The sequence below is a fragment of the Kryptolebias marmoratus genome, linkage group LG11 (genome assembly GCF_001649575.2).
Source record: "Kryptolebias marmoratus isolate JLee-2015 linkage group LG11, ASM164957v2, whole genome shotgun sequence".
NCBI classification, from domain to species: Eukaryota; Metazoa; Chordata; class Actinopteri; order Cyprinodontiformes; family Rivulidae; genus Kryptolebias; species Kryptolebias marmoratus.
The window spans coordinates 13,387,758-13,407,096 of record NC_051440.1 but is presented as its reverse complement, the minus strand read 5'-3'; the positions used below and the strand labels follow the sequence as shown (position 1 = coordinate 13,407,096).

Sequence of the window (19,339 nt, the reverse complement as noted above, 5' to 3'; positions counted from 1 at the left end):
CAGAAAAATGGAGCTGAAAAACAATAAGAAACATATGAAAAACAGACCAATCAGATTTATTTATAATAAACTGATGTAAACAAATAACTATCTGTTTCACGGTTCAAAATGAAACCAAGATGAACCATTGGTTTTCACCACAACAGCTCCAGGACATAAAATAAGTGACAAAATAACTTTAAAACAACATTTCAGAGCTTTTCTCTTATCTCCCTGCTCTTCATTTCTTTTGAGATTTCAAAGACTTTTTGTGATTTACATGAAAGTTAAAATACCTTATCATTTCACATCAGTTGGTTGCAAATACCTGGGGTTGTAGAAACTCTGGTGTCACTACACATCCAACATCTGACAGCTTATTTCAGTGAAACTTTGTGTTTAATCTGGTCACTAGGTTCATATTATGGAAAACAAACTAACAAACAATATATAATATAATAATATAAAGTTGCCACCAACACAAGTTTCCCATCGTGGATTTTAAATTACTCTGTTAATATCGCCCACTGCTGAGGATGAAGACAAACTGTTAGCAATATATCTTATGGACCACTGTAGCAATTCTAATAAAACTGTCAGGAAACAATCACTGGGCGTACCTTTGCAACTGATTATTATTTGGAGTCAACTCAGTTCAAGATGGCAAAAATGGTTATGATTTAGTCAATTTTTTTTTATACCGTGTTGAATGTTGGTGTGGTTGTAGCTGAGAGTCATTCCCAACACATGCTCCAAGTGCTACTCGTCGTGCTAGATTTTGACTTAAAACTTTAGCGTTAACTGATCGGGTCTATCCTGTTTGTCTGTTAGCAAAATATCTCATGAACCACTGGACCAATTCTAATGAAATTTTCAGTGTGTAAGCACTGGATGTACATCTACCACTGGTTAATGTCTGGAGTCAATCCAATTCAAGATGGCCACCAAAGCTTATCGATATCAGCCAACACAAAAATGGCTATAACTCAGTCAGTTTTACATATAATGCGCTAAAATTTTATGTGGTAGTAGCTGAGAGTCAATCACATTACATACTCTGAGCATGATATCTCACTGTATTGCAAGAAACGGTGCATAGTTATTTTAAGTGACCGGCCCAAGAACTCCATCTCTTCTCAAGATAACCTAACAACGGCATGGACAGCGGCGGGCGATATGCATTCCTTCAATGAACTCTAGGCCTTTAATTTGAGTAGGAGTTCACTGAAGTGAGACTAAAATGGATCATGAATTGTGATTATTTTTTAAAGACTATCCTCACTTTTTAGCGCCTTGATTCGATAAGTCTGTGTCCTTTAGTCCTGCAAGTAAATAAATGAATAAATAAGTAAACCGACTCTTTAGTGCAAATAAATAACAGCAAACCCATTTATTGGTCTCTGCAAAAAAAAGTACCTCTCTATTTTTTTGTTTCGTCCTTTCTAGGCTTCACGCGGCGGGTGAGGGATGGAAGACGAGTTTCAGTAAGTTTGCCTCAAAAAAAAAAACCCGAGAGGTGAGCGTTTCGCCTTTAAGAGTTAAGAAACTTGAAACCTTGTTTGCGCAACAATCAGTGCAGCTCATAGCCGCCAAAGTGTCTAGACTAGCACATGATGGTAGTCAGCCAATGGCTCCACCGCTCTCCTCGGGGGCCCCGCGTGTGTGTGTGTGAGTGTGTGTGTGTGAGAGGAAGACAAGAGAAGAGGGGAGAGAGAGAGAGAGAGAGAAATAGAAAAAGAGCAAGAAACGGAGAAAGAAAAGGATCTGAGCTGCAGTTTGGTTTAGATCTGAGGCAGGAGAGTTCCTCCCTCAGCCCCCGGATCGCTCTTCTTCTTTGGTTGTAGTTTCAACTCGCCTGGATTGTTTTCTCTTTTTTTTTCTGTTTTGTTTTTTGTTGTTGGGATTTATAGAACAGAAAAGAAAAGAAGTGCCAAAGACGGGAAGGACTTCTTCTGGTGCATTATATATATATATATATATATATATATATATATATATATATATATATATACATATTAGTATTGTTGTTATTCTTATAATTATTCCTGGGATTTAACCGCATCGAGAGGAGTACCTGCCAGAGCCACTCCTGGTGCCGGTGCAGACAGAAAGTCGAGGCTGTTCAGAAGTAGTCTCGGGCTGAGACTCGGGATTATGTTACTGAAGACGCCGTTTGTGTTGTCCAGCCGCTCCGGTGTGTTTGCAGCAGTGGTGGGATGCGTGCACTGAGGGGGACCGCCGCGGCGCACTTACGATCGCGTGCTCTCCTTACTCTAGATGCAACAAAACAGCCCTCAGTCTAATGTTGCGGTTCTGCCGCCTCTGCTCTCCGGTTGGCCGTGCACGCTTTGCACGGCGTGTCACAGCCATTGATGATTTGCAACGACAGACGTGCCTGTGATATAAAAGAATATTAAACAATATAATTATTAATAATAATAACAAAAAAAGCCCTTCTAGATATTCAAGTCGTCGTATGTTCAGGACGAAACGCTCAGGTCTTGTGCGGCGACTCTGGAGAAGCCGACTGATCCCAGATAGAGAAGGGGAAGATGGCAAAACTGCTGAGGGCTGTAGGGACGATCCGCTCCGCAACGACCCAGAGAAGATCCCCCACACCGAGCTCAGACCGATGACCCCCAGCGGGGCGTTTCTACTCGGGGACGTGGAGAGCAGCGGCGCCGCCGTCGGGGTCGCTCCGGACCAGGATGCGGGTGCGACGTGCGTCCGGGAGCGCCAGGCGGCCGGGAGCCCCCGCTCCACGCAGGACAGCGAGTGCAGGACGGTGACGTGCTGCCTGTTCAAAGACCGGGACCACCACCCGGAGCTCGGGGGCCAGGGTGCCGCCGGGGACCCGTCGCCGCCGAGGAGCCTCCTCGGACCGGCGGCAGACGGGAGCTCTCCAACGGAGGCGCGCGACGCCGCGATGCCGCGCGCCGTACTGGAGCAGGAGCTGAAGGCGGCCACTTACTGCCTGCTGAAGAGGCTGAAGGAGAGGGCGCTGGACACTCTGCTGGAGGCGGTGGAGTCCAGAGGCGGCATGCCGAGCGACTGCGTGATGGTGTCCAGGACGGAGCTGGTCCTGGGCGGACATGTGGCGACCCCGCAGCTGCTGGTGTGTAAGGTGTACCGCTGGTCCGACCTGCAGCACGCGGCCCAGCTCAAACCGCTCTGTGAGTGCAGGAGCTTCGGGGCCCCGGACAGTCCGACGGTGTGCTGCAACCCCTATCACTACAGCCGGCTCTGTGGGCCAGGTAAGGGCCAACACCTGTCCCCTCGGGCTTCCTCTCAGCTCCACAGTCTTCCCTGTCACCCTCAGTGGTTTTGCTTATGGCGTGTTTTGGTTTTCTCTGTCTGTTAGCAAAATATCTCATGAACCAGTGGACGGATTTTAATGAAACTATTATTGGATTTACATCTACAACTGATTACCTCCTGGAGTGAACCCCATTCAAGATAGCTGCCACAGCTAAGTGACTGTAAGAAACACAAAACTGCCTTTAACTCAGTCACTTTTACAGATATTAAGCTAAAATCTGACACGGTAGTAGCTGAGAGTCAACCCCAACACTTACTCAGAGCGCCATACACTGCTCATCTTTGCTTGAAACTTTGCCAGTAACTTCTGGCCTGAACCCTCTTTGCCTGTTAGCAAAATAACTCGTGAACCACTGGGCAGATTTTGGCAAAACTCTCAGAAAGGAATCATTGGTTGTCCGTCCACAACTGATTAACTTTTTGGCATTAAGCCAATTCAAGATGGCCGCCACTTCTAATCAACATGGGCCAACACAAACAATGGCAATGTCCCAGTTCGTTTTGGAGCTGCTGATCTAAAATCCTGTGTGGTCGTAGCTCAAAGTCGTCTTCAACAGATTCTTTGAGCGCCGACACATCTCATACACGTGACAACGTTTACAAGCTTCAACTGTAACTCCCAACACACGATGATCTCAGTTTGAAAGTCTGCCGTTAAAAAGCTGCAGTCGTTTGATTAAACACTTATGGCCGTCTTGCTTCAGTCCTGATCCGTTTTTTAGAACGAGCGCCAGAGTCAAAACGTCGACGACTGCAACTCGGATGACAGCTGGAGCCAGTTTATCGTGACACAAATGTAAATTCATTGCATTAGTCTGATGTGTTTACCCGTTTTGAGAGTTTTAAAGGCCTGCAAAGTTACAGCTGAACCTTTTTGTGTCATAACAGAGCATCACTCGTGCTGGCCTTCAGCCTCTGGCCCTCTTCGTGAAACGAGTCGGTCCTGCTGTCCCTGCAGCTCTGTGGCTCTGTGTTCAGTGTGACTGTCAGTACAGCTGTTTTGAGTTATTGCTGACAGTATATAAGGCCCGCGTGTGACTCGCTCAGACTCATTTGACGATTTGAACTTGCTGCCACGGGTCAGTTTAGCTTGTGCGTATGCACAGTATGTGTGTGTGTGTTTGTGTGTGTTGTGAGCTCTGTCAGGCCCAGCCTCCCTGACCTTTATTAAACAGATTAAATTTTGGCAGGGGTTGGCTCGTGATTTGGAAAACCTTAAATGCTGGGCCACTCAACCCCGCTGACCCCGTGACGAGGCCCGGGTGTCGTGTGTGAAGATGCAAGCGTCAGTATTTCTGTCACCTCACTGGCGCGGGGAGGAGGAGGGGGTGGGGAGGGAGGAGGAGGAGGAGGATTTTCCATAACATCCACGTTTATTGGAGCCAGCTCGCCGGGACACGCACTCGAAAAGTCATAAAAGTCCAACAGTATTAGAGAAAATGCCGGTAAACTAATGCGGTTTTGGCCTCCTTCGCCCAGCACACTGTCAAACTCATAAAAATGTTTAAAGTCCGCTGTTAAATTAGGATGTTTGTTGCAGTGAATGAATGCGTTTCATACAATTGTTCCATTCGATTACGCGGACGCCAGGCTTGCCGTGTGGGTTTCCTCCGCACTGAAGCCTCCAGGACGAGCTGTGAGCAGAGAGAGGCATAAACCCCATATTGGGACTAAGGCTCGTAGTAGACATAGCTCACATGCGCTCATGCGTGGCTGGATAGAGCTGGTATTTCTTTCACTCTATTCAAGACGAGGGGCTTTGAATCGGGACCTTAATCACTGCTGTTGACACTGTTTGCAAATGGGAATGCAGGAAATATATACTGATGCCCAGTTCATTAAACAGCTTTTGATTTAATGCTAGTTTAAAGGTTTAGGGAACTGCCTAAAATAGTTTAAATTGCAGAGAAATGCACATTTAAAATAAAACTGCCATTTCCCCAAGGATTTTATATTGCTGGCTGCTTTGCATGCCAAAGTTTTTAACTAAGACTTCATGCAATCTGCTAACACTTGAAGCATGCATGGGGTGGGGGTTCCAGCTTCTACCACACTGAGTCTCAGCTAAGTATCTGTAAAATTATCAGACTTATAGCCAACTTTGTGTTTGCTGAGGTCTGTTAGCTGTGGTGGCCATCTTGAATCTGTTTGACTCCAAAAGTTGATCAGTTGTAGGTGTGCACGAAGTGACTCTTTTCTGAGAGTTTCATTAAAATCCATTTAGTAGTTCTTAAGATATTTTGCTAACAGACAGATGAGGTTGACCCCATTGGTTAATGCCAAAGTTTTAAACAAAGATCTTAGCAATCCGTTAGCACTCAGAGCGTCTGTTGGGGTTGACCATGCCAGATCTTTGCTCAGTATCTGTAAAAATGATCAAGTTATAGCCATCAAGTGGTTTTTTAAGGCCAGTTAGCTGTGGCAGCCATCTTGGTATCGGTTAACTCTAAAAGTTAATCAGTTGTAGATCTACATCCAGTGGTTACTTTCTGAGGGTTTAATTCCATTCCATCCAGTGGTTCGTGAGATACTTTACTAACAGACAAACACACACACACACACACAAGCAACTACATTATCGTCCGCCTTTTGTGGCAGCGGACGATAATGACGTGAACCGAAGCACTGTTTCTGTTTTTACGTCAGCCCCAAGTTTGAACGAATGCCGCACAGCGCAACGTCAGGCGGAGAGTTCAACTGGAAGTGGACAGAACCCCCCCACCCCCCACCCCCTCTTTATTTTTCCCCGCATTCTACTTTTCCAGCGAGCTCAGTTTCAAGTTGCGCTTTAAAAGCCCTTTTGTCCCGAGGAGGTCCCCTCATGCTATTTAGGTGGAGGAGTGGTGATAATATACAGTTTGCATACTGCTGGCGCCAGACTGACTCGCTGTGTATCTGAGTGACTGAGTTCAGATCCTGGCAATTACTGCCGCCACTCTTAAAGGACCCGCTGCTATTATGCTGCTCTCCTTCCCGTTTTCCCTGTAGGCGAGGTCACAGCGTGCTCACAAAGTTTTCTTTCCTTTGTGCTCCCCCCACCACCACCACCACCCCTCCTCTCCCTCTTGTGCGAGCGACGCTTTGCCGTTCTGCTTTATTAGATACAGTCGAGCCCTTTGGCTGGAGCCGTGTCGAAAAGCAGAGATTTACTCGCGTTTATTAAACTGCTAACTCAAAGTCCCGGTCGGACTGTGGTCGTCGTTGACTGCCTCGGTTGAACGACGTGTGCTTAAACGGCAGCAGTGAATGTTTTTCTGTTGATTTCATGAGCTCTTTAACTAGCTTGTGAAGTAAATTATTTCAAGTTGTAACACGGGCACAAAACTGTAAGTTTGAAGACGCGGTCTGATACCCTGACATGGATCTGTTGTCTTGTGTTTTGAAGCGCTCGTTGTGGCTTTAATTAAGTTGTGTGTGAGTGTCTTTTTCCTTCTGCTGTCATGAAAGACTTTAATCATAACCTAAAAAAAATCTAATTTAGTAGCAAATATTTGGTATGCCTGTAATTCTGTAAAAATACACAAGTTTGACTGGTCTGTTTTTAAGCCTGTAACGTTTAGTGTCCAAGACACCTTAAATAGTTCAGATCTTTTGAAGTAAAGTTCTGTGGAAAAGTTGTGAATAGTCAGTGTCTTACCTGTAGTAGATAGCTCTTTGAACGGCCACAGTTATGGTCGGATCGATGAGCTAATGGCTAGTCCCAGCAGTGCCTACAACAAATTGGATTTCAGCCATCTTAAAACTTCCATCTCAAATGGTTCACAAAGCTTCATGTGAACACCACTTATAAACCAGTTTCACATTACATGCTTATTTACGTAGAATTTTGTAGTTATTTGCTAGCGCACATAGCAGCAGCTAGCTGTAACACTGGCACTGGGACACTTCCAACTGAATGTCTTAAAATTTCTGCTGGAAAAGTCATGTAATGAGCAACTGGTGAAAGTGTGAAGGTTTATAACATTAGTCTATTAGGCTGCTAGAGCAAGCTTACTGTAGCTCACAGTTTAGTGTTTTTAAAGCTTGAATGCACATCTATGTATTCTAAGCATACAAGTTCTTTTAGTGGGTGTTAAATATTTTTATTCAAGTTAAGCAGTTACTGCTTTATTTTGTTAAATGAAAAATACATATTGACCAAAAAATAAAAAATTGGTGCTGTCTATCGGCCATCGGCTGCCCTGATTTCTAAAGATCAGTTTCAGCATCAGCCATTAAAGTTCTCATATTGGTCGACCTTTAACCTGAACTATGACTTTTAAATTATCAGCAAACCAGCAGTGTTGGTTAAGGTAGTATCTCAGTAGGCTGCAACTGATGGAGACTAGTTAGCTACACCAAATAATGAGAAAATAGGCAAATGTTCTCCTGCAGTGTCAATGACATTCTGAGTGTTTACAACCAAGCAACGAGCGAGCCGTGTTTTGAGCAGCCATTTTCGTGTGCACAGCTCTCAAAACTGATGGTTCTTTTCTACCCACATCGTATTCGCTTTGGCTCACTTTGTGTCCACCTTGGTCACCGCCCCGACATTTACAGTTTAATCTATCTTCAAAATACATCTCAATGGTTGGAGATGCAAACAACAAAATTGAGAAGAGTGCAAGATGCCCATGAAGAGTCTGAGATTCGTTCGAGACCCCCTCTTGAATGCCGTTAACCAACTAGTTACCAACAACTGCAGCTCAGTGAGATACTACCTTTAGGGTTAGGGTTTCTTTTGTCCTAAAGTGGCTTTTTTTTTTTTACACTTTATTTACACATGAGTTCCTTTGCTAAATAATGTAAAATAATGTACAGTTTCTGTTGCAGATCCTCAGGTTTACCTTTCCTCCTCCCTTTTCCTTGGTTATTGATGTTACTGTTTTGTGTTACAGAGTCACCTCCACCTCCATATTCAAGGCTTTCCCCTAATGAAGAACACAAGCCACTAGGTAAGAGTCTAAAACACAAACTATCTCTGAAGCAGCTAATCCTGCTTTCATAGGAACCTCAGTTACGTATTGATCTTAGTTGAATTTTGCTTTGAATACTCATCCCTCTCAGGTGGGACCAAGTTTTGTTTCAGAATATATTAAAAATCAAAGGCATCTAGAGGCTGTAAACGCCACGATGAACCTTTTGGTTTTTGTCTGTTTGCTTTGCGTTAATAGCCACGCATGTGCATATAGTAATGCAGTGAGTTTTACTGACTGTATTCAGATGCTGTGACTGGTCAGTTTTCTGGCAGCTTTGAAATGAAAGATGGGTGAAACTGTTGTCTGACACCAAAAACTTTCATGCAAGAAACATCTGCTGAACAAACAAAGAGATGAGATCAACAAAAATAAATGTCAGTACTTTTTGTCTCAAGAGGAAGACAAAGTAAGAGGACTTTGGGCTCAGAAACCTTTCCACTCTGCAGTCCGGACTGAAAAACAGCACATTAAAATTGACTTGAATGGGCAAAACATGTATATATATCAAAACACCCTCTTAAAGATCTGCGAGTTGTTTTTGATGGAGTGTTGAGACTGAACTGGAACTGTTTAGGCCCATTAGGTATGTCTGGTGTAAAAAGAACGACGCCTACTCAACAAGAAAAACACCATCGGCCACAGACAGTCAAACAATCAGGTGGGTCCATCCCATCGTGGGGGCATATTTTGCTGCTTTAAGAACATGCAGTGCACAAATTAAAGCCTGGTAATCACTATACTTTCCAGGACAAAAATTATCCCAAGAATATGTTTAGGTCAGCCAATGCTGGATTTTGTCCTCCTGAAACTAAAAGGAGGCCATCTCAGTCCTGGACTCGCATCTTGGTCAGGAGCTTTTGGTGGGATTCTAAAAACCGAGTCAGAAACCAGGCATTAGGAAGGTGGGAGCTTGTGTGGAGCTTGTGAGACTGTAAAAAATATGTTTATTAGTTCACTATGATAAACGGATGGGCATTTTAAGCAAAAACGCTCTTTTTGTCTGGTAATTATAAGATCTTTCTTTGACTATTCCTAACCTTAACCTCCCTCCTACCTGTTAGCTAGAGCTCCAAACATAAAACCAGCTTGCATCAATTCATACTTCCTACAGGGCGTGCTTATTTCGTCCTTTACGTTTGCAGGAGTAATTGTTAGAGCACAACAAGGATCAGCACAACAACTGTTTAAGAGCATTAAAGCAGTTTTAACGATTGCTAATCTTGAGTGCTGCTTCATGATTTAGGATCTTTGCCTGTTTTATGTTTTTTGCTTTAAAAAAAAAAATGTTCGTGTGCACACATTTGGGACTTGCGGTAAATTAAAGTTCTCTTGCTCCATGAAAAAACCCGTTAATAAAATTGAGGCTTCGGCTTCAGAGACATTTGCCCCTGTTGATTATGCAAGCGGGGACATTTTTATTTTCAAACATCTTCACTGGTCCAGTGGATGGACGTGGAGGGGGATGCATGCATTCTGGCAATAAAGCTCAGCTCACCCGTGACTATAGCTTCCACTCTATAATTGTTTCAAAATAAACTACAATGGCAGGAAGATGCTCGATTGCTTCGTGTTGTTTCTCTTTTATTTATTTCCTTTTGGGAATAGGTAGGCAGTAGTTGTGTCAAAAAAAGCACACAGACTGGAAAAGTACCATTAGCAAACAACATAGCTTGTTGCTACCAAGTGTTGGTGTAACAATAAATTCATAAAAACAGTCCTAATAGTCGGGTTAATTCTTCACATTCGCCCATTTTAAGTAAACTTGGAATTCCTACTATGATATTGTTATATAACATTTAATTTATGCTGTAACTATCGTAGCTTCTGGGTCTTCTAAAAAAAAAAAAAGCTCTAATCTTTAGAAATAGCTCAACACAGGGTCTAAAGGTTACTCACATAAGTTGTAATAAAAAGCACTTGACCATTTTTACCAAAGCTTTAGTTTATATGATAGAATCTGTTGTGGGTTAATGGGTTTGAAGGGTTTTGTTTGCAGCTACTGTATATGTCGCAGGAAGCTACAGGGACAAAAAACAAAAGAGCATGACTGCGTGTTTGAGCTCCAAGCCTGAAGACAGTTGTAGTTCCTGGCTGCATTTGAGGGGATGTCAACACCTAAAGTCTGCCAGAGGGGTTACGAGGTCATTAACTGTGTGATGAAGTCTTTGGTGGGGTTTATTGTTTTAAATTAACAGCCAAAAAAAAAAGAAAGAAAATGCTGAGAGGTTACCATAAAAGTTTTTTAAGATGAGGATCAGTAAAAGCATTGATCTCTTGTCACTGTCAGGCAATCATGAGGAGCTCATTTCTGTTTCGTTGCCCACAGATCTGTCGGACTCCACTTTGTCGTACACTGAAAGCGAGGCGGCCAGCTCACCAAACGTCACACCGGGGGAGTTCTCAGGTGGGCTTTTGTTTTTACAACTGCTGCTGGCCTCGAAACGAGGTCTCCAAAAATGTTTTTGAACTGATGGTAGAGATTAATGATTAGTGGAAGGTTATCAACCCACAGGAGCCGCTCGGTAAATATCAGTCATTTGTCAAACAAGAACGTCAGGTAGAGAAATTGTAGGTGGAATGACAATCATTCAAATTTGATGGTCATGGCTGGTTTGTTGAACTAAGCACAGGTTTTAACTATTTATTGAATGTTTAATTTGTGTCATATACTAAGCTTTAGATGCATCGGCCTGTTTTTAGTAAGAGAAAGGTGCTGGTACATGCTTTTCCTTTTTTCACAACTTTTACCAAATCAATAGCCAAGTAACAAAGGTTTTTCACTTGTATTGGAGTTATCCATGCTTTAGTTTAGATGTTTGCTGGTTTAATTATACAGCTGTAATTCAAAACCTTCATCCATGAAACACTCTGTAATGAATCTAAACATTGTGAATGCTTCATCCTGCTCTGTTTAGTGGATTTAAACCGGTTAAATGAAGCAAAGCAGGAAAAGTGGATGAGTGTGTACTTTAGCAACATGCCAGTTCTGTTCTCCTCATAGACGCCGTGTAGGTTTGCATACCACGTTGTGCTTTATTCTGGCACATTAAAAGCCATTTGAAACGCTTTGAGGTTTAAAGATAAAGGTTTCATTGTGAGCGGCACAGAGGTTTTTATGGGGCGTGTGCACTGGCCGCAGCGCAGTGCTGGCCTCCCCCCTTTTTTTTCTGTTTTCCTTTCAGAAATAGTTGAGTGGGATCAAACTGTAATAAGAACCAAGATTGCTCAGAAACAAGACGCACGCACAGACAGTTTTCCACATCTGCGTGTGCACAACTCTTTAACTAGCCCGGCTCCAAGTGGGCTGCAGGGAGGGGCTGCTGTGAGTGTGGCCACACCAAAAGAGGTGAGTGGAAGCACTCTTGTCCGCTGATTTGAAGTGAAACACTCCTTTCTCGTGGTATATTGGTAGGCACGTCTCCCGTCCAACCCCACCCCCCCACCCTCCATGGGGTCACTGCTAGCATGCACAGTGTCATGTGGAGAGGGTGTCAGAGCCCTTCTGCTGGGGCATGCAGGGACCAGCATTTCCTGTTCGAGGGTCTGCCATAGCTCATGGGCCTGGGCAGCGAGACATTCACATGGCTACCTTGCTGAGAAGTATTCAGTCAGCAAAAGCCCACCCCTCCTCCCCAGCTCACACAGGCTGTCACCACCTCAGCATGGCCCAGCGACACTCCCTGAGTCAACAAATGAGGGGCTTGTCAGAGCGCGCACCGCAATTCCTCAGAGGTTCTGGTGAGGGAGGATCTAGATGTGCCGGGCTTTGGTTTCTTCCAACTGTATTGCTATTTGTACAAGCCCAGGCCGTGACAAGCTCAGCAATATGGCCTTGGGAAAGGAAAAAAAAAAAAAAAAGAATGACCAGTGCTCTGCGGGGTGATTTCCCTACTGTGACCTCATTTCTGTCGCCAGTTTGTCTCCGATGTTTGACTTGGACTGTGTGGACACTCTTTGAGATGTCTGCCAAAACAAAATATCAGCATTTATCATTAATCTGATGTTTCAAAGCACATTTTATCACATCGCTCAGAGCCTGAAAATAAACACAGTACTATAGTTTGGATATTTTGAAGTGGAGTTCTGTAGAAAGGTCAGGAAAAATGAACATCTTACCTGTTGTAGATAGCTTTTGAAGTTGCCTCAAAGTTCGGGTCTGTAATACAAATTGTCACACTGTTCTGAACTTTGCTGCTGACCTAAAGATGACTTACTAAAGAGTGTGTGTCTGTGTGTAAACAGAGATGTGTAGGGTCCAGACTACGCCTACATTTAGGAATACGTAAACCTCTTTTTAAGAGAGGGGGCATTAGCTGGGTAGGGGATATTCGAATAATTAACTAAAGTTTGCAGCCTGAGGTCACAGAAATACCCAGTGAGCATTCTTCTGTATCCCACAATGGCAAAGCAACACATCGGAACTGGTCGGTGAGCTGGATAAGCTTGCTCTGCCACTTTTCAGAGCACATTGAGTGGAATTTGAATAAGAGCTCTCCCCGCTGAGTGCCTTGCTAATATGTGATATGCCACGGAAATCTGTGTCATGAAGTCCGCTGGCCTAATTGCACTTATATTTATCTGTACGCAGTTGTTCAACAAGCTAAAAAGTTCCTATTCATGCATTGCTGAGATGCTTCCCCGTGTGAACGTTACGCTATTAATGTCTTGTGTAATGGGGGGGGGGGTCACAGATATTTGGACCATTCCCAATGTTTTATTTAAACCTGGCTGCATTACAGCGTTAGCACCACCGGGCTGCCTGTGAGAAGTGGGCCCTGCTTTCACCTCTGCACCCCAGATATAATATGCTCCAGTGTGTGAGGGAATGTGGTTTTTGCTGGTGCTGCCCTCCTGCACACCCTCTTTCCTCACAGCTGGGGCCTCGTGGTGTCGGCATGAGAATGAAGCCCTTTGAAACGGGTCTCATTGCTTCCTGAATGACTGTCTGAGGGGGTGTTTATTCACATCGACTTTATGTCTGTCACATTGTCTCTGACATCGGGGGCTCTTTATGTTTGTCACTACTGCTGACCAGCTGTTGCCATAAAAATTAGGAGGCAGGGCAAGATGTCTTTGTGTTCGCATGTAAAGTTTTGAGGAGTGTGGTTTTTTTAGAATAAGTGACACTTTGTGCAAGTACATCAGGATAACCAGTATTTACGTGGTACCACTTAAAAACAAGGTCACCTTAATAAAGTATTTATTAATGCTTTCTAAATATGTTCTTTCTTAGTTTCTAGACACTTTTTAAATTATTCACAAGTGTTTATAAAACGGGTATATTACAAGTGGGCTTACTATTTGGTCAAATCAAGTGCTCTACTTGTATTCATTCAGACAATTGTAGTTTATGTTTGTTTAGCTTACTTTTTTACCTAGATAATTTCATATGTCAAAACAAACTTAGCTTAACATAAATGAATATTTGAAATTTAAACTCTAAATTATGAAGAGTCCAGGTAAACGGTGAGAATAAGGTGTGCTGATAAATGTTGGCTCACTGTTTGGCAAGAAACAAGTCAATACTGTCCTTTTTATCCAATGTAGCTCATTATTGGTTTATTATGTGTTTGTAGCTAAATAATAACTACATCATTATCCTATAAGTGCTCATTTTTAAGTGTACGGTTATTTTAAAGTGCCATTTATGTGCAATGATGCAAAGCGTCCCTCTGTTTTAGACTGTTGTAAGCCCATTGGTTCAGTTTTACACTGGAAGTTGTCCTCGGTCAACTCTGTGGAATTTGTCCGTGTAAAGGGCAAAACACACAGGCAGAGTATGACGTGTCTCAAAAATTGTGACCCCCAAGTTGCAGCATCCAGTGATATTTCGATATTCGCCGCTGCTCCTGAAGAAATACATTTTTATGTGTCCTCACTCCTTTCTTAGACATCTGACGCCAAATCTGAATCTTCTTAGAATCTTCTTAGATTCAGATTTGTTGGGTCATGTGACCAGAGAACCTGCAGGACGATGTCCTTCACTGTCATTTTTTTTTCTTTCCATCTCCCTCTTCTTGGGAACAGTGGGAAGTTGTGGAGGAGAAGCGGAAAGATTTAAAGTTTCTAGGCATGAATAATGCAGAGGAATGAATTGCTTACCTAAGTGAAGAGGGCATAGGCAGGTAGTTAGAGGCTTCACACAGAAATCACATACAACTTTTTTTCTGTCTGTCTGACTGGTGTTGGTGAGTAATCTGCAGAAAGTCACTGTCGGGTCCACTCACTCTTCCAGGCACAACAAGCCAGTTGGTGTCAGATCAGGCGAGCCTTAAGGCTCTTTCATAAAACAGTTTTAGGAAATGGCCGCACAGACAAGTCCGTCTTTAAGCTGCCTTTGGCCGTTCAAAAATCATTGCCGGAGCCGGCCACATCCCACGCAGATGTGAGCTTTCAGAAATGAAGCAAGCAGTGTAGAGCAGAACTCGGCTGCATTTACATGTTGAGCTACACATAAAATGTAATGTCTTTGTCTTAACATTCTCAAAACTTTTTTTTTTATGTTCAGTATGAAGAACTATAAAGCTCACCGATTTCACTATCGCCCCAATTTGCCCCGGCTTTGTTTCTACCTCATTTTGCAGCACAAAGGCGCATCAAGGGTGGACTGGCTTGAACCCGGCCTGGGGTGACTTGTGAAAGAGCCTTCAGATAAGGCAAGCAAAAAACAACTGTAGTGTTCTGTGCACAGGATCTGCGACTGTGACACGGGCCTCGTTAATGCTTTTGTTTACACGTCTTCAGAACTATTTATCTTCCTCCGTGTCTACATATGAATCGAAATGCATACATTTACACGCCGGAGCTAAACAAATTAAGTTGTGCAGTCAATACTAATCAGACTTGGCTGTCTGTGTCAGGAAGAGGCAATCACTGTGCATCAACCCATTCCCTGCGTCTGTGTCACAGACAGTGGAAATGCATGGAATAATTAAAGGGTCCAATCAAGGCGTGTGATGCTTTTCTTGATTAAATCAGATTAGACTTGGCCCATAAATACTGATTTGGCTCTGACAGCATGTTATCTGACTGAACAGCATAACCAGTATACACACGTCGACTGTTTGATTTGTAGGTTTGTTAAAGACTGCACATTTAACGAAAGATCTTATCTTTTTTATTGTTTGACTATTTTTTGTTTTATTGATTTATTTCAAACTTTTTTGTCCTTTCTGAGCTTGATTTGTCTGATTAAGATGAGTAGCGGTTGTACTTTGTGAATAACTTTATGATGAGAAATGTTAGATGAATGTATTATTCTGCTGTCCATACATCTAGCACGACTGGGACAGTGTGACTGGTTGACTGAGACATGGTCTTGACCCCCTCCTTCATCGTATCTTGAACTCCTTCCTTCATCCTACGGACCCCTGAGTGATATAGAACGAGCTCATCTCCTCCTAAAACCTGGCACAGGGCCTCAGGTTTCTACCGCAGCCCTGAACCTTCCCAGCGCCTGGCCGCCCACACTCCCTCAGGAGCCCGAATGCTCCAGGATACGGGATGTGGAAATAATGTGACTCAAGTGCTTCCACTCTGCCTCCCGAAATCAGGTTTTGCGGATTGTTTATTTGAGGGGAAGGAGGCCTCAGACAAACATCCTGTTTTAAAAGGCTGCCTGGGTTTTGTAGCAGTGTAAGGCGGTGAATTGCCCCTTTGACAGTGGGGGGGGGGGGGGGGGGGGGATGTTAAAGAGAAGACCAGCATCTCAGGAGACTCAAGGGGGCTCTCCTCGCCCGTTTGTCATGTCCAGTTTGCTGAGTCCATTTTAGACCAGGGGCAGAGGGTTGCAACTGTACATCCTGAAGGGTCTTGTGCTGTGTTCTCTCTGTGGTGGTGTCGGGCTTGTACCCACAGTCCTCGTCTCAAGTATCCGTTCCTGTCCTGGGAGGCTAGCTTCCGTTTCCCCTTACGTAACACATACACAGAAAAAAAAAAGAGCCATTGATAAGAGTGATAAGGACATTTTTTATTTTCCCTTTCTCAGCATTGTTAGGCTGTGTCAGAAATCTGCTGCCTTGGCTTGAGTTGGAGGTCTGCAGAACCTCAGTTGACTTCTCGTGGCCCAGTAGTTTAGGAATATTAATTTTTTTCTTCTGTATGCAATAATACAGTTTCACCAGTAGATTTGTGTGTTAGATTTTTTTTGTTGTTTGCACCATTTTCAGCTGCAAACACTTCATGATGTTAGAAATCAAAAAGGGTTAGGGTTTGTTTTTGTTTTTTTGTTTGCTTTTTTCTTTTTTCCTGGTTTTGTTGTTTGCTGTCACTGAAGAGGGGAGAGTCCAGTTGGGCCCGTGTTGATTTTTTTTTTTTTTTTTTCAACCCTGACTTGTTTTGAAAGTACATTTGCAGTCAGAACTGCCAATGCAGGTCCTCGATGTGATGAAGTAATGTGACCCCTGTGTGCAGAGGGAAAGCCATGCTAATCTAAAGCAGTCCTCAGAGAGGCCTGAGGACACCCCCCCCCCCGCACGTCAACAGAAACTGAGTATTTATCTGTTTCTGCTTGGCAGGCCGCTGTAGTGCCAGCGATGGTGGGCGTTTGACAAACATCTCAAGGGCTTGCAGATAAGGATAAACCTTCATACGTGACCAGGAGTCTTACTTCACTGTGCTGCTTGTTATTTGATTAACAGAGGGCTGTTCTCAGTTTGGAAAAAGCCAGACTGTGTTTCATTTTCGGGTTTAGCCACACAAAGAGAACGTGAAGTTGGTAGAAAATACCAGGAGGTGTGCTAAAAGTTGTGCCCTATATTCCGCCTTGGTAAATCAAGTGAGGTAGCTAATCTTGACTTGTGCAGAGGGAGGGCTGCTCCTGCCACCCCCCCACCCCACCCGCCCCTCACGTTGCAGAGCACCACCCGCCTCCACCAATAGGCCCATTCATTCAGCTCAGGGCACAAGGTTACAGCAACAAATAAAGAGCATGCAATGCCATTAAATATGTATGGAATGTCCAACTGTTAGTTTAGCATTTTCGTGCGCCTCCTCTCAAAGCCGGGAGAGGGAACAATACTCCATTTGAGCTGGCCTCTGTAAATGTGTTTGCCTTGTGTCGCCTGGCACGGACACGTGAAGGAGGTGCCAGTTGTAGATGCAGTTTTTGTTTTCTGACCATTTCACCCTCAATTATAAATTCGGACACTGGCCTCGGCTAGCTGTGATTTAGGCCTATGGTCTGATTGCTGGCAAAAATAGATGTAAGGTTGTTTTTTTTTCTTCACCCTTCCTCCCCAGAGGAGCATTGACAGTTGTGCTTAAGCCTATGGCTGTCAGTATTTTTAAAACTCAGAATGGCCAGTGCATTCTTCGAGCCTGCAGAATGCTGTGTGTGGATTAAGTCCAGAATCCTGTGTCATTTGACATCTCTACCCAGACGTTTTACAGCTGGAAGAAAAATATAGAAGCCTATTGTATCTCCTAGCGAGTTTACCAACCAAGTTTATGAATTAATATCTTACCCTTTGTAGATGATGTTTTAAACAACTTCAGTTTGGAGAAATAAAGTTTAATCTGACAGGCTAACACCTACTCCAAGTCAGGCCAAGACCAAAGTGATTGCTGTCATTTTAAAACGACTCCAATCTCAAAAGTTTCACACTCTTTCCAGCAAGTACTTGTTTTATAAATCGTTACATCACTGTCACTTTTCCATTCGATTTTTACATAGAATTCTGTGGTTATTTGGGACAAATAGTGGTAGCAGCAGCAGCTAGGTGCAGCCTGGGGCAGGGATCGTGTATTATTTCTGCCTGAGATTTTGTGCAATTAAAAACTGACAGCTGTGTAAAGGTTTGTAAAATAGTCTTCACTCAGGGTGGGAATTTTTAGGCGCCTCACAATTCGATTTGAGTATGTTTCAGAGGGCTGCAAAGTGAATTTGAAATGATTACGCATCCATAACCGCTTATAATCCTGAGCGCAGAATCTGTCAGACCTAAAAGAAATAAAATACTTTGTTCTACGCTGCAGTATAAAACAGTTTCCATTAAAACAAGATTATGGAAGCCAAATGAACAAAAGGAGTCAATGTGCTATGTATGGTGACACAAGATTCTGTGGTGATGGATCATGTTAGAGCTGTCTTACTTACTTTCTTCAGTGTTTTCACAACTTTTTGGGTCTTTTTGGTTTTGGGTCCCTTTGTAGAGCGGGAACAGCTGTGTTAGCATATCTTTGACATAGGATGATCATGTTCTATCGGTGCAACAAAAGGTAGTATCTCACTGACTGGGCTATTTCTGTTGCAGACTAGTTGGTGACTCAAAATTGCAAAGAAATCAGCAAATTTTTTGTTGCAGTCTCTTGCAGTCTGAGACCAAGTGACCAGCAAGCCGTGCAGCTGCGTTTTGCACGGCCAGTTTTTGAAAATGGCCAAGAAATAAGAAACAATTTTTCACATTTATAAATTGATTTGGAGTCGTTGTTGTCCCCGTCGCAGTGCATTCAAAAACAGATTATAACCCTCACCTTTAGTGTTCACATGATTTACTATTAAACTTTTTTAGATGACAATAGTTTTAAGAAGGCAGTGATCTGCTTCAGTTTTGGCTCAGCTCCGACTAGCCCTTAGCTGGTCAGTCCAGTCAGACTTCAGCTCTTTCTCTCCACTCTGATGTTCAAAGAGCTATGTGCAATTGGTAAGATATTAATCGTTCATAATAGAACACCGCTTCTAACTATTTGAATCCTATACAAACGTATGACTTTTTGATCATAATCTACCGATGCCACATCTTGAATCGACTCACTTGTCCCATCATGGGGCCGAGTATGGGAGACAGGCGGTGCATCTTAAACCTCAGCAGAGGTCTTCATTCAAGAACATCTTGTTCTGGGATTTACTTAGTTATTTATTTATTTTTGCGTGTAGTAGTCATTACAAGTTGTAAACATGCTTTTGGTGAAACCTCCCACTGACTGTGTTCCTCTGGGGAAAGTATATCTACTTTTGTCATGTGTGCTTTGCTTATCTTTTATTTGTGGACATTTTCTGAAGTCTTGGCGGCGCGGCTCTGTACGTGCAGTCAGGCTGTCGCGTTTCAGGGTACGGTTTAGATTAGAGGTCTGGCTATAGCCCC

At 43.4% G+C, this 19,339-nt stretch overlaps 1 protein-coding gene across 1 annotated transcript in view; it reads left to right on the top strand.

The window, feature by feature from the left end:
• The first annotated feature begins 1,428 nt into the window (after positions 1 to 1,428).
• The window catches only part of smad6b (SMAD family member 6b), a 25,178-nt gene continuing 7,267 nt past the window's right edge, over positions 1,429 to 19,339 (top strand). Inside the window, exons 1-3 of the mRNA XM_017405875.2 lie at positions 1,429 to 3,233; positions 8,175 to 8,231; positions 10,582 to 10,659. Coding sequence (XP_017261364.1) covers positions 2,456 to 3,233; positions 8,175 to 8,231; positions 10,582 to 10,659 — 913 coding nt within the window. The 5' untranslated portion in view covers positions 1,429 to 2,455. The remainder of the gene's footprint in view (positions 3,234 to 8,174; positions 8,232 to 10,581; positions 10,660 to 19,339) is intronic.